Source organism: Vigna umbellata, chromosome 6, assembly GCF_029865625.1.
Source record: "Vigna umbellata cultivar VRB3 chromosome 6, Vumbellata_1.0, whole genome shotgun sequence".
NCBI classification, from domain to species: Eukaryota; Viridiplantae; Streptophyta; class Magnoliopsida; order Fabales; family Fabaceae; genus Vigna; species Vigna umbellata.
This window is the reverse complement of record NC_142170.1, coordinates 9579194-9596251: the sequence shown is the minus strand read 5'-3', so window position 1 is coordinate 9596251 and position 17058 is coordinate 9579194. Positions and strand designations below refer to the sequence as shown.

Below are 17058 nucleotides of genomic sequence, written 5' to 3'. Positions count from 1 at the left end.
GTTGTATTAATTAAACAATATAAGCTTACCCTTGCAATTTTCCTGGTGCTGTTTACTGTCCATGTATAATCCGTCTTGTCAAAATGCAATGATCATCCGTTGTGGATGTGAGCAGAGGGTGATGCATCTCTTGAAGTATTACTGGAAGAAGAAAATTTGGAAGATGCAAACCTGGTTGAAGTTGAAGTAAAAGCTGAACAGTAGAGGCGCGATTCCGTAGCAGTTTTAGTCTAGTGTGTTGTGCAGTATTTTTGGCAGTTGTATATATATATAGTTCTGCAGATCTGTTTTGTATTTATCTGAAAATTTGGAATTCTGTCAAGTGCTGGTCTGTATTTTGATATTCTGTATTTAAATTCTACAGAATGGATAATCAGAACTGGTTTCTGTTTATTTTTTTATGAATTCTGAACACTGCAGATTTTACTGTACGTGCTGTATGTTAAGTTTTAAAATTCTGAGCTACTGTAATATTCTTAAGACTGCACTGTTTATCTCTGTAAATGTGATCAGTCCTGGTTAATGGTAATTATCATTATTTTGGGATGTTACAACTATATATCATGTGTTTAAATGCAGGAAAAAAATACAAATATATTTTTTATAATAATTTCAATTTCTCTAAAATGAAAAGTTTATTATGTGATAATTATTAAAAAATAATGATTAAGATGGCAATAAATATGTGTGCATGATAAATAACAAAGTTGTTAAACTTTTGACTATTAATTAATTTTATAATTTAAAGAATTCATCTTAATTTTCTAATCAAGTGTATATTCACGTGTCTATTTCATTTGCAATTTATCTTATGTTTCACATAAAAAACATAGAATTTTTTTTCTTTAAGTTTTTGTTTTGGATGAATAGACATTAAAGTGTTTGCTGACCAATTACTCTTACATTTTTATTAAAAATAATCATTAGAACTATATGAAAACATATAAAAAATTTGAAAACAAAAACACTTTTTTCGTACTCTAATAAATTTCACTTAAAAAAATCGTTAACGTGTATTTTCTCACTTTTCACATTTTCAAACGCTTATCTTACGTTGAAAGTACCAAGTGAATTTTTTTTGTCATTACCTTTTATTTTAACTTTTAGCACTTTTTTCAATTCAACGTTTTCGAACAAATTAGGTAGATGATTGATCTTCCTTACATAACTTAATACCACTCCATATTATCTTATGTTTCAATTACTGTATTCTAACAATGGAACCATACAATGAGAAGGATATGAAGTAGCAAAATACGTTGAAAACATCCAAATCCAATCATCCTTGATAAGCTCTGCAAAAATATAAAAAAAGAAGAGTCAACACCACTGACTTGCATATCGTGGATAAGGGAATTCCATATTTTCCTTTGCCAAATAAACCTTTGAAAAATGGCCAGTAGCACACAACCAAATATGAACAGCAAAACAGTTCTCCTATGCCGGATCCATGACCATTTCTAACAGGTGCTTGCCATCCCAACAACTTGGTAACCAGTGCTGTGAGTTGAATAAGCAAAATAGTTGTACCAGGTACAAAAATGTGAGAGTTGTTGAAAGTGAATCTACCATTGTTTTCCTTAGCACTCTCATTGGATGATGATTGCTCTTTTTTTGTTATTTCAAACACACTGTCTGATAATCCGAATACCTTAAGCAGGACGTGCAAAAATCCAAAAAACCAAGCATTTGTGGTCGTTATCCTTGCCATTCTTTCACTGTTCAACCATGTTCGAATTGACAACCCTGTTCTCAAGTACTCTACAAAAGTACTTATGTTGTAAATCACAAACATAGTGACAAGAATCCATTGCCCGGGTTCCTGCAGACCATTCAAACAACGAAAAATGTGTGCATTGAGTAAGTTATTGGATATCAAGTAATATTGTGAAATTTATGTAACTATCTTCAAACTCTTGTACTTTTTTATAACCTTAAAAGAAAGCACAAAGTAAGCAATCAAAAGAAAGTATGTCGATGGAAGAAATTGCTTAAAGTATGTTATTAATTAAGAAACTGACTTTAATTCTAATTTAATATTATAAAATGGACTTATAATAAATAAATTTGTAATAATAAATCATCTTATTTTTAATTGATGTGATATCTTGAATACATTTTTACACTAAATTATATCTCAAGTATACGAGACTAGACATTAATAATATTTTGATAACGGTCTAATAACAAATGATACAATAAGTTCAATAAATGATAAATTGTTAGGAAATACTTTGTGATATTATATTGAAAAGTATATTTTAAACTTAATTAAATCTTACAAAATATATTTATAAGATGAAATTTACACTTAGCAATTATATTGAGAATTATGTATGCAAGCTTAAACTTTTGATTACGAAGAGATTTTTATCTTTATGAAAATTGAAGTTTAAATATTCAATGAATAAAAATTAGTTTATCTATGAGTTTGAAATTTGCATGTGATCTAAGTTGATACCTTGGGCAAGAAAGTATAGTTGTTGATGATGCAATAAGCAGGAAGAAGAGTGTAGGAAATTTCAGGAACAGATCGTACGGCCCAAGTGAGCACCCAAAGATAGCCCAAGCACTGTCTGAATTGGAGCTTACCAAACAGGGTTCCAAAAATTGGACAGTGTTTGCTTAGGAGAATATCAAGCAACCCTGAGGTCCATCTCTTTTGTTGACTCATTACACTTATGATATCCTGAGGTGAGCAACCCATAAAGGGTATAAGTTCTGGTGCACACGTTTCAGATCTCCATCCTTGTGTGTGTATTTTCAGCCCTGTAAGTGCATCTTCTGATGTTGATCCATACATCCAACCCACCTAAAATTAACACCCATGCCAAAAAAAGTGAACTTTTTCAACAACAAATTAACTTTTAATTACATTTTTTGTTATGAATATATTTGTTTTCAACAAATAAGAAATTTCACACTTTCAGGTTAAAAAATAAACTTTTAATTTAATTTAATTTTATAAAATTAATTTATAAAATGAAATTTATATTTTTACGGAAAATGTTTTTTTAATAATTTTTTTATAACTTTTTTATAATCGTTTAATTATGAATAATTTGAGATTAATTCGTTTCAAATATAGAGACCAATAAAATAGTGATACATAGTCTATTATCAACAAATTATTAAAAAAAAGTTGTTAATCTTTTTCCTATATATTATAAAGGAAAAAGGTTTTTTTAACAATTTTTTTAACAATATTTTTACATAAGTCTAGTCTACGTGGTAGTTTGTGGGATTTAAAAGAGTGACTTGTGAAAAAATTATTAAAAAAAAGTGGTTAACTTATCATTGTTCATTTTAAAAAGCTTACCTTTTTACCCCAAGCAGTGCCGTATTCATATTCAGAACTGGCAACTTCTTTGGCTGCCTCAACATATTTCCAAATCTTATCATTGGAAGCCAATGTCTTCCCTTCCAAAGCATTAGCAGCTGATTCCAAAAACCTCTCTGAACTTCCAAATATTCTTTTCTTTTCTGAGAGTTTCCCTGGACACACATTTATATTATAATTTCAAAAGTTGAAGTTTCTTTTCAGTTGACAAAAATATGCAGACCTTTTGAAACTGAGAATGGGTATAACAATTTTATAAACTCATAAACGATGACAGTGAAATCAAAGTATACCATGTGTGATGTCATGATGCTTCTTTCCATTTGGAATGTGATGATCAGGAGAAAGGCCATAAATTACTTTTCTTCTGTGCAAGCAATTTGTTCCAACGTAAAATATTCCTTGGATCCCTGCTAACCCACCACCTACGTACTGCATTGCACAAAAGGAGGATGTCTCAAATCAATCTTAAAACTCTTATTTTTCGCAATTCATATTAACGGTTTTGCTATGTGTCGTGAAACTTGACGCACCATAAACTTTGCCACAAGTTGATTTCCAAAAGGGTCATCCTTCAGTCCATCGTAGAATTGCTGGATACATTGTGCAAATGCAACTTCTTTCTCTCCCTTTGAATCTAGTAAAATGCAGAGGGCGTGTTGGACAATCTTTGGATTATGAACATACATGTCACAATCTACGTTCAGGATAAAAGGAGCATTTGTCATCACTCCAGAAATTCTTGTCTGTTCATGATACAAAAAGTAAACATTTGAGATCATGAAAGAATTCTGAATACAAAATAATGATACTGATTACTAGCAGTAACAGAATAATATTATGAAGAAAAGAAACTCACCAACACATTCATGGCACCAGCTTTATGATGATGTGGATGTTCCTGCTTCTTTTCTCTAGATACGTAGACTAAGTGTGGCAACTCGTCTGAAAGACCTTTGTTTTCGCATATTACCTAACAACATGTGCAAAAGTAGTTGGTTTCGCATGTTACCTAACAACACAGTGCAAAATTATTTGTTTTGAAGCTGTATGCGTTGTCTTTCAGGAAGTAAATTAAACCATTACTGATATGATATCATCGAAACAATATATAAAAATCAAATATCGTTGAGTTTAATTTTATTCTAATTTAATGTAAAGTTCAAATAAAATCAAATTAATATTTTATAGTTCGATTTAGATGAGTTTTTATGATTTTTTTTTCTGCTAATATACAATTATTAAACTTTTTTTTAAAATAGTAAAACAAATATTCGCAGAATAATTATCACACTTTTTATAATAAAAAATTGTGGAATAAAAGCATAAATTTTGAACTTATTTTACAGTAATTATTATATTTATAATCTCAACTTTCTCTTATATTTACAAATAAATTATATAATGTTATAACTAAAAGTTAGAATATAAAATTGATATTATATTTTTGAAAACTATAAATGTAGTATAAATAAAATTGCATTAATCTATAAAGCAACAAAGTATTTGTTAGGTTTATTAAAAACAGATTTCGAAAATTTGATATTAATGAGTAGTGAATAAGTTTATATATAAGAAAATTTTCAATTCAAAGTTTTAAGATATTAGATTTATACTTTCTTTTTTGTTTATATGTTATAGTCAAATATCAATTATAGACTTTAATACGATTAAGAAAAATACTTTAAATCTAATTTTTAGAACAATTAGTTTGTAAAATAATTTTTGCATTTATATATATTTTAAATATGACTTTACCTTTAGTTCAAATAGAATTTCCAACGACTTTTTATATATATATATATATATATATATATATATATATTACTATATATATATATACATATAGGTGTATATAGGTAGTCTAATAATTGAAATAGTGGATGAAATAATAAATTTAAAGGACTCTAAATTATTACTATAATATAATGTTAAGAAGTGGATTTTAAGTTTAATTCAACCTTAAAAAATTATTCTATGAATATAAACCTTAGTTTATAAGTCTATGTGAAATTAAATTAAATTTAAAGTCTTTTTCTTAATTAATACTATCGTTAGATTTTTTTTTCAAGGAGAGAGATAGTAGAAAGATTTGGTAATGATGAATAATGTATACATTAACATACTACTTTAACCTAAAACTTAATAAATTTATGGATTCTTATACTTATATATTAATCATTTTACACATTCTTAAGTAATGTAAATTTTTTAGTTCATTTTAAATTTCTAGCATACATTTATAATAATTAAATAATTTTAAAAAATCATTATTTGGTTGAAGAAAAAGTAAATCCAACAAATTAAAAAATAACAATTTTAATTAATAAAATTTTTTAGATCGATTTTTAATTATTATTTTTGGATCTGGTTGATTTTCAACTTCTAACATTAATTATTGAGTGTAAAAAAACTCAGTTATCCTCACATACTTGTTTTTAGTTATATAAAAATTAACATCACGAGATTTGCAATATTTTAGACCACCAATCCATTATCTATTGCACCACTGTAGCTTAGAAAGTTCTTTTAACACGTATTTAGCTGTATATTATTGTATGTTAAAACAGTTTTATTATAATAGTTTTATTTTTCAGTGAATATATTGCTAATTGCATACTAAAAATAATAATTAAAGGGAAATTTAAATAAAAATTAAAATTTTATTGAAATATAATAAATTCAGTAAATTTAATTTTCTCTAAAATATATAAGGAAAACAAATTGACAGAGTAGGACAAGACAGGTACATATATTTATGTTGAAACTGCAATAACTTATGATGTACCTTAATTATGGTAGGATGGTTTCTAAGCTGTGTATCGGAGAAGATAGCAAATTCTTCTATAAGTGGAATCGAATTTTGTGATGCATTCATAATTTTACTGCAAAGGTCCTCATACTCCTTCTGCAAACAAAGACAATTAACGTTAGATGAAGTTTTCTTTCAAGATATATTAATTAACATTAGATAATTAAATATTTTATAATATTATAAGTTAATACTTTTTAATTCATTTTAAATTTATGTAATCCAACTTTTTTAAAAAATCAAGTAACATTTGTTAAGAAATTAGAATTTAAAATAGTTATTATTTCTTAATAAAATAAATAAATATTTTATTAAAAATAAATAATTAAGAAACTAATAAATAAGCGCCATATCAAATTAATAATACAAAAAAGAATAACAACATAACAATAACCCAAAAAACTTAATCCCGAAAGTTCTTTCGTCGGATTCGAATGATATTTGGACAACAAGTTTATAAATATTTTTCTTTGTTTTCATGTTTTGGATTGTTAATTTGAAAAGTCTAGAGAGAAAAACTATTCACAATAATTATTATAGTTTAAAATATGTTTATCTTCTCTTTTAGTTATAGGTATTATTATTTGGTTTTACTTTGAGTAATTATTGCAACTTTTATATGTTGTTAGATATTCGTTATATTCTTTTAATGATGCCGTAGATGAATTTCTTTAATATGTACAACTCATAATGTTTATTCTCATTGAGAAAGTTTTCGGCAATAAAAACCTTTTAATCTACTTTACTCTCTTTTTTTCTGTTTATTTTATTTCTATGAGTACCTTTTAAATAAAATTAAAATATTTTTCCGTCCTTTAATTGATATAAAAAAATTAATATAAATAATATGTAAAGATTATATTTTAGTATAATGTAAAACATGATTTTTTATAATTTGAAGACGAAAAATATCTTTAATTCTTTTAAATATAAAATATTATTGTAAGTTTGAAAGAACTTTTTTTTAAGTTATCACTTTATTGAATTGTCAAATTTCTTATACATTCCCATCACGAAATCTGTCCCATCTCTCTTGTCGTGAGAATTTGCCATACATATGGATATAAAGTTGCAACTTGTACAGTGACATTTAGGGCAAGTGATTGCAAATGCCAAATGGTATTTTGTTTTAGCTATATGTGGATCAGTTTACGTGAAGCTAAGAAAGCTTCATTTTGTCAACCACTGTGTTATCTTTATGTTGGAAAAAAATACTAATAAAACAATGTACCGGAATATAAAACTATTACTTTTGACAATAACTTTTAAAAACCATAAAGAAAAAAAACTATTAATTGGCTGTTAGTATAAGAAAAATATTTATTAAAATTAATTTTGAACTAAAAGATTCTAAACAAAACCATGGCATGTTTGCTTGTTAACAAGATTTTGTAAAAGTATTAAATTTATTATACACGACAACTTTAATCAGATGTGTGTACATAGTTTTTCTGGTTGTTGGCAAAATCAAGCTGAAGGTTCTTTTACCGTCTCAAATTTGTCCAATGGTCATGGGTTAATTGTATAGACTCACGAACATCATTAAATGAAGCTGTCAGGACAATCTATTAACGTTAGACTCGTTATAACGTTTCACGAGTTTACTTTTTCAACAATTTATAAAAACATCGTTTAGATTCCTTGAAACTTTACTTTTGAAGTTGTCGACTAATTTAATGATCAATAATATTTTTTTGACAATATGTAAAAAAAAATAAAAATTGAAAGTATACGATGTCACCTTGAGTCGTCGCCAGTCTTGAATGAATTCTGGTGAATCTTCATTGTTTGCAGGGTTGGTGTTGTTAGAGAAGTATCTGAAGGGCACTCTAAGTTGAATGTTGTAGTTCTTACAGAAGGGTACCCAAAGCTTGGCAAACTTAGAAGCTTCGAGAAGGGCATAGAAGTTAAGAGGGGAGCATCCATCATCAGAAACATAGCAAGCTAGCTTCTTGGTAGGATAATCAAGTGCCAACAGAGACAAGACAGTGTTGATTGTGATGATAGGTGGCTCAAGAACAGGGTCCGCAGTTGTCACAAATAGGTCAACCGGTGGAAGCTCATGCTCAGGTACCCTATTGGAAACACACATGTATTATATAATAAGAAAAACAATTAATACAACTTGACCTAACAGTATTAACTATATTATTACCGAAGCAAGAGACGATCTATGTAGGTTGTGGTGTATGCAGGAGACCATTTGGTGTTGATGACGAGAATCCAAGCGAAAGTGAACCATGATTCGCATATGACAGCAACGAAGAAAGCGAAGGTGTTGCTGTCATCAAGGAAAATACGATAACCGAGAAGCAGGAAGAGGAGGAGCAAAATCAAGGAATCCATTGTTCTTGAAAACGTGTGCTTCACCCAAATTTTATCATAAAGCGGGAGACTTTTCTCGTTCGCCATGTTCAACGATCAATGGATAACTCAACGGCTCAAATGGGGTGAATTTAGTTGTGGTTTTATATTGTGACAGATCCTATTTCAGTCATCTTCAACAAGCACTCGAGGATAAGGTTGGTTGAATGAGTAAAAGGAAATATAATAATAAGAAAAGGTAAGTCAAATTCTTTGAATGAAGTAGAAATTAAAATAGTTGAACAAAACTTGATCAAGTTACTGTATATTTTCTAGTAAGAGAGAAACAAAGTAAAATAAGTGAAAATATTTGACAGATAAATCAGTGTTGCTGATGCAGAATAAAATTTGAAAAAGCAATCACTTTCTATTTCTCTCTCCAAAATTAATGCTGTCAAGCAAATTCATTTAATTTATTTCAGTCGGTTTGAAGAGAGAAGCATAGACGTAGCAATGTGTCATGCATGGTCGACTGAACAACTGATCTCTGATAGCCTAAAGACAGTAAAGGTACCTGTCACTTTATTTTACAAATAAATTAAAATAAAAAATGATTTAAAATATTATTTTTTGTACTATATGATTAAAACAATGTAAATAAGTAATAGTATTTTAATTTAAATTATCAATTCTTATAAATCAAATTTTAGTTATTAGTTATAAATGTAATATTTAGAAGGTTTATACCATTTTAGTTACTATTTCATCTATTTTGTTTAATTTGGTTTTATTTATTTTTTATTCAAAAAGTTCTGATTTTCATCAATTTTAGTTAATTTAGTTTTTTCTAACAAAGTTTAAATTGTTAACAAAAATGAATAATGTTGTTATAGTTCATAATTATTTTAATTTAAAAAAGTTATTCACGTATCAAGTCAACATTATATTACGTGACAGTGTCTCTCATAATATCTTTGGTTAACCATTCAAATGTTTTAAAAAAAAGGATTAAAGTGACCAAAATTAATAAAAATTAAGACTATATTAAATTCTTAAAAACATAGGACCAAACTGAACAAAATAGACAAAAATAAAGACAAATATTATATTTAAATCAATATTTTAACAAGTAAATTTAATAATTATTTTAATTTTTCTTATTAAAGATATTAATTAACAATTAAAACTTAAAACCTATTCACACTTTACTTTTAATATATACATATATATATATTTATAATTGAAAAAAATTAAAATAAAAAAATTAAAAAAAAATATATCAATCAATCTATTAATGTGGGACAAGTTAGAATTTTCAATTAATTTTTTTTATAACGAGTCAATTATACATTATCAAAACGAATCATACTGTCCTACTTTATAATTTCTAAATATATTTGTCTCCTTATTAAGAGACCATTAAAATATGAATGGCTAATTTTTAAATTCTGTTTTTAAATGATTTTTACTTTATTTTTTGTTGATATTGAATTAAAACTAATTAAACTAATTTCGTTATCCTGTTAATAACAATTAAAAAATTGATAAAATTCAGCGGAGGAAAAAATAATTGTAACTTTTGAATTGGAATCATATGATTGGATGTTTTTGGTAAAAAAAGGCAGGGTTTGTAGTTTCATGGGTTGGTCTCATAAATGTAATTAATGAGACCACGTTCATATGTCCATGGTCTGTCCATTTGTTACTTCGTCGTACAAGTTTTATGGCAATTTAAAATCATAAATAAAATAGGTACTCTTTAAGGGGTCAAAATGGGCAGATCATTTATGATGAATTGAGTTAACTCTATTACTTAAAAATAAAATAGAATAAATTATCAATTTATATAATTAATATATATATATATATATATATATATATATATATATTTATATATTGTTGTTGGATCAAATATTAATGTATTTTTAATCTGGTTTAAATTTATTTATTTACGAGTTAAATAAATTAGAATCAATTTAACTTATATTTAAAAATAATTTTTTTTTAATTAACTCGAAAATCAGCATGACTTAAAATCCATTTTGATATTTATAATGTCTCCAAGAGAAAATATCAAATCTTAATTGAGTATAAATAATATTTTGTTTAAACTTGTATGTTTTCTGTTATTCAATAATTAAAATATTTTAAATTTATTGGGTACCTTATTTTAAAATTTGAACAATTATATTGTTTATTGGCATTAATACTTGTAATTTATGTATTATATTTTAAAATTAATACAATTATAACTTTTTATTTGTTATTTGATATTATTAAAAATACACACGCGTTTTATAGTACAATATCTACTATATTTCTAATTTTCTTTTTAAAATTATTTCATAAATATTTAAATAAATATATATATATATATATATATATATATAAATTTATATATGTTAAATACTTATAATTATAAATAGATTTTTATTTTAAATTTGATGTACGCAAACTCGATCCAATATAAATTTGGTGCAAATTTAACTTAGTTAAAAAAGATAACTTAGTTAAGAAAGAGATAGGCATGACTTGACTTGATTAGAGTTGGACCTAACCTTAAAAAGTTGGTTCCAGTTGGACAATATTTGACTTAACTTAGTGTAGGTTTAACTTGACTTAACCCAACATAGATTAAACTCTACTCTAACCAAGACTAGCTTGATTCTACTTGGGTCTGGTATTATTATAATTCTATTCAACTTGATGTGATTCGAAACGACTCATCGTGATATGATTCTAACTTAACTTTGTCCAACCTAAACCCTATTCAAATTGGACCAAAGTGGATCTGACTTGGATCCAATATAAGTCTAAGTTTACTCAACTTGATATGGACCCATCTCAACTCAGTCAAATGTGATTTACTCGATTTGGTTCAAGGTGCACTTAACTTATGTTGATTTAAGGTGCGTTTGACTTGAGTTTTCCTTACATGTGCTTGACTTAATTCATGTTAAAATAAGTTTAACTTAACTCACATTGTACATGAGTTTGACTTAACTTGACCCAATAAATCTAACTCGATTCCATATTACATGATTTAACTTAACTAAACTTAACTTAGATTTTACTTGATTCAACCTACTTAACTTGCCCTAATCCAACCTTGTCCATAACAATTTGGACTAATTTAAATATATTTAATCTTTTGGTTTAAACCTCCCTTGGTCCTCATTTTTGTATGAAAATCTCAGTTCAGTTCTCATTTTTTCATATGTCTCAATTGGGTCATATTTTTTGTAAAAATGAACACATTTTACCCTAATCGTTAACTGGTATCAGACGATGTTAAATTTATCTGAGTTGTATTTTTTCTTTTATCAAACGGCGTTCAATACTAAATTAAAATACTAAAAATATGACTAAGATGTTCATTACATTACTAAAAAAGAAACAATATCTAATTTTGATCTTCGTTACTTTCATTCTTTGACATGCTCGCTTGATCAGATACCTATAATATAACATTATAGTTAGTCAATAATATATTTAATAAAAAGAATCATACAAATAAATTTAAAAGATGGTCTAGATATAATGTTATTAAGTTAAAAGAGTGTGCAGTTTAGAAAACCCAGGTTTATTTATATTAACAGAACAGGAATAAAAAATTAAATAAAGGAGATTTCATATTCTCTAATGACAAAGATATGGGAATAAATAAAAATGTTCCTAATATAATATATAGGTTCAACTTCCTTTTTCTATAATTATAACAATAATACATATCCATGCACTTTTCCCTTTTATTTGGTTATCAAAATTCAAGTAATAATGGATTAACCATAATTTGAAAGAGAGATAGACCAATTGCCAAAAAATAACTAATTGCCAAAAAATAAACTAATTAGGTGCAAATTGTATAGGACAACACACAAGTATGAAGAAAAGCTACCTTCCACACCACATCTCTTTTTGCACTACCAATTACACATGGATGATGTGAGCAAAGTAATATTTTGACAAATGAATCTGGAGCATGTTTCAGAGTGGTGACATCATAAGCAGAGCCTTAACCAACACCTCAACAAATGGAACAGACGAAACTTGAGGGTTCAAAGAAATATCAGTATCACTGCAAAATCAGATATTAAGAGTTTGAAAGCAGAGTGGCAAATATGGAGATTGACGGGGGCATAAATACATGACTATGATTGAAATGCTATACAACACTAGGACTATGTTTGATATCTTCTATAATACTATGCTCCCCTAAATACTATGCTGAGGCCAAATGCATTATCGTTAATGCTATTTAAGAAATTTTACTGATCAGGGTAGGGAAAACCTTATATAGATGGGTAATGATATCATTTTTAAAAAATTGGCGTAAACATTGAGAAATAGTAAATAAGCATCATCATATCTATTTGAAGAAAACGAGATATCTTGGAAGATGCTAATCATGAATGAATATGCATAAGCTCCCAGCTCCAATGATCTCATTGTTAATATGAAGACATGTTGCGACAAGATAGAAAACCAAAGAGTAAGTGTAACTGTTGTAGCAGTTGAGTCTTCCAAAACATGTAACTAAAGTCATACCTGGATTCCTTCAGCTAGAATGTCGAGGCCATATAGATTTGCTGCCCTTGAACTTGCCATAGCTCCCATGTCCCTTGTAACATCCCAAAAATACATCAATATACTATATAATAGAATAATTACAATTAATAATATCTCAGTTCAGTCTTACACTAGCATGACACACACTCATAGCCGAACGACATTACAGAGTGAGAGAGTTGCTATATATAAAACAATACATAAGTACGAGTCTGACCGAACGGTTCACACAAGCAGAATACCGAACGGTCATACATATAAAGATGAGAAAGAGGGAAGGACCGCCTCAATACAAAACTACCCTACTGACCGAACGTCCTACTGTTTGGTCTTAACTTCAACTTCTACCAAATTCTCTTCTCCCAACGCCTCTTCCAGCAGCTCGTCTCCTTCTGCTCACATCCACACGGATGATCATTGCAACGACAAGGACGGACGTACAAAACGAGACAACACAGGAAAACACAGGGTAAGCTTATGTAATTTAATTCAAGTATAAACATACACTTCAAACAATCAAACGCATAAGGCCAATTCATCATACGTAACATACAATTCCTAATACTAGACTGACTGTCCGGACGGTATGAATTCCGTGTAGCTACGACGTTCGTGCACCCGGGTGATGTAGTAACTGGAATACTCTCATCAGCTGCCACCCGAGGTTAGTCCGTTCCGTCCAAAGTACCCCTAAGGACTAGGACCTCCTGCCGTTACCACACATGACCTACCCTCTTCTACGTGAGGACGAGTACTCACGGAACATCAGGATGAACCGCCAGCTAAGCATTACCACATTCATACTTTACAATTTCAATAGTCATCCATGAGTCGTTCCTCCCCGGAACGCTCGTTCAAAAATCACAACGTTTCTTCCATCTCATATACTCTTCATCATTTATTTTCCATCATTTTAATTTCATCTTTATCATAAATGTTAAAACTATCGAATACCGAACGTTCAGTCCTCATTAAGAACGAGGATGAATACTGTAGACGAGACTAAGAAGTCGCTCGTTCCAGATCAGAATAAGACTGAGAGAGTTACGATTAGGTTTAGGAATGAACAGAGTACAATCATGCTTTATGACGAACGTTATTTACCACATGAATCAGTTGAATGAACTGACTCTCATGAGTTCAAACCAATACTCAAAGAATAAATCAAGTATGGAGGCTCTAGGCCGGATCTAATGAAGGTAGACACGTCAAGACGTTAACGAACCATATTTAGAATAGTTCACATACAGAAATCCAATGTCAGTAAATGACCGAACATGGTAAAGGAAAATTCTACTGAAGTTGGATGAACGCTATTTCATCAAGATTGATTTACTATGAACGAGTACGAAAGCTTGGTATAAGACCGAGCGCTACTCATTACAAGAGCTTGGTGTGAGACCGAGCACTACTAAACTTAAAATAAAATATTAATAAATAAGATATTATCGGAATTGTGTCTAAGAACAACTACCATATATATATATATATATATATATATATATATATATATATATATATATATATATATATATATATATATATATATATATACTATACATATATATATATATATATATATACATATATATATATATATATATATATATATATATATATATATATACACATATATATATATATATATATATGTATATATATATATATATATATATATATATATATATATATATATATATATATATATATATATATATATACCGGATTTATATTTGTCACTGAACGTTCAGATGCCACTACGCTTGGCCGAACGCTCAAGTACAGAATTACTACAAGAAGGCGCTCGTCCTTAACTAAACTGCTTTCCAAATGAAAGAATTCAATGTCAAACTAGTTTACTAGAAACACCGAACGGTCAAGGACCGTTCAATGACGAACGCATATTATCATAGTGAAAATTTCATATTCAGCTTATCATTTATATATATTTAACTCATTTTTCAATACATCATTTTTAAACCTTATAACTTCACATAAAACATCAATTGACATACTTCGTAAAACCTATATCATGTTAATAAATCATACTCCAAACAATTACTCATATTCACATTCATATACTTCAAACATATCAACCATCATGCATTATATTCATTCATTCCAATAACGGACGTTCATACAGTACAACAACATACAAATTAAATTAAATAAGCTTCCCTTACCTGGATACGTGATTAACGTCCTAAGAGTAGGTTTTTGGGTTCGTCCGACTACAATCTTTCTACCCTCAACGATCAATAATTCTTCAACTAAACCAAACATCAAGAAACCAAAAATAACTTAGACTACACCCACGCATGCAACCAGAACTTGGTTTGCATGTAACAAAATACTAACGACCAAGGACAGATACACTTACCCGTTCAAATTTGAAACTTGTTCGGTTCAAGATGAAGCTTGGGACGTCGAGAATGCTCCTACGGTGCCTGGACGGTGATCGGAGCAGAGAAAAGGTGAGTTTCAGTAGAGAGAAGAAGGAGAAATGGAAGGTCAGAGTTTTGGAAGAAGAAGGGTGCATGCAGAGTGAGTGGGAATTTCAGAAAATCAGATTTTGCTTCTCTCGTTAAAACGAACGTCCGCTCACTCGCTGACACCTGCCTTCCACTATCTGATTTTTGAATCCTCGTTGCCTGACACCTGGCGTCCGCGCAGAGGGTTTTGGGTGCGTTTTAAATGACTCTGACAGGAGGGTTTTGGGTGCGTTTTTCCGAGGTCTGACATTCCTCCTAACTACAAAAAATTTTCGTCCTCGAAAATTAAAACTTACCCGAAAATAGGTGAGGATACAAGTCCCTCATGGCATCCTCCACTTCCCATGTAGAGTCGCCCGTCTTCTTGTCCCACACCACTTTCACCAATCTGATGGCTTTCCTCTTGTAGTACTTGGTGCGGCTGTCTTCAACACGGACTGGTTGCATCTCCAGCGTTCGGTCTTGACGAAGACGAACGTCTTCTAACTCCAGTATGTGAGAGGGGTCGGCTATGTACTTCCGGAGTTGGGAAACGTGGAAGACTGGATGAAGGTTGGACAGTTGAGGAGGCAATGATAGCTCGTACGCCACTGGTCCGATCTTCCTTAGGATTTGGTAAGGCCCAACAAACTTAGGAGATAACTTCTTGGGTCGGACGGCTCTGCCTACTCCAGTGGTCGGATTCAGCCTAAGGAAAACGTGATCTCCTGCATTGAACTCCAACGACCTTCTTCTTTTATCCGCGTAGGACTTCTGCCTGCTCTGCGACGTCTTCAACCTTTCTCGGATCAATTTTACCTTCTCGGTCGTCTGCTTGTGTGGAGTGGAAGAGTGAATGGGTCATGTGCAACTGCTGGATGTTTTCCAAGCCAATTTTTTTACTACTTAAAAATTCTAAGAAGTGAGATGTTTCCAAATGTCCCAAAATATAATTCCAAAATTTTACCTGCATTCGATAATGTAAATAATTAACTCAAATAATTCAAATTAATTAAAATTAGAATTTCTGGTCAAATTAAGTACAATTAGCAAAAACGGAAAAATACCGGACATTTAAGCACAATTCCCCGATTAATTCTAGCACAATAAACTAAGTGAAGTGAATAAAATATCGACTCATCAAAATAGACCACACTTAGTCTTTTGTACTCCTGGGCAAAATTAAGACACAAATCAGGGAATAGTTTCAAAGGACATCAAAGGAGTGACACAAAACGCAGCATACAGAAATCAAAGACTCACGAGAAAAATAAATAGAATTTACACAGTTCTCAAGAAATCTGGACAACGAAAAGGTGTAGACAATATCCAACACAGAATCAAATAAAGCATATACTTACAGAAATCTTCCAAGTAATTCAAAACATGGTAAAATAATTAATCAGTTTAAGAGGTGAATTAAAAATAACAAAACCTCACGGATGCACTATCAGTGTTTCTCTCAAGTGTCTAAGGTAAATCAATGTCACTCAAGAAAGTAAACACAAATAGACTTGGCAAGCTTCTAATATCAACACTTAAAACATATGCATGTTCGGATC

The 17058-nt window shown here is 29.4% G+C and overlaps 1 protein-coding gene across 1 annotated transcript; it reads right to left on the bottom strand.

The window, feature by feature from the left end:
* Nucleotides 1-1165: 1165 nt before the first annotated feature.
* Nucleotides 1166-8665, bottom strand: LOC124829345 (cellulose synthase-like protein H1). Its single transcript, XM_088092674.1, has 9 exons — nucleotides 8308-8665; nucleotides 7894-8227; nucleotides 6129-6248; nucleotides 4200-4313; nucleotides 3874-4086; nucleotides 3634-3772; nucleotides 3320-3495; nucleotides 2462-2812; nucleotides 1166-1822 (listed from the first exon to the last, which is right to left on the bottom strand). Exons 1-9 carry the CDS (start codon nucleotides 8562-8564, stop codon nucleotides 1280-1282), a joined length of 2247 nt encoding a protein of 748 aa, XP_087948800.1. The 5' UTR covers nucleotides 8565-8665; the 3' UTR covers nucleotides 1166-1279.
* Nucleotides 8666-17058: the final 8393 nt, after the last annotated feature.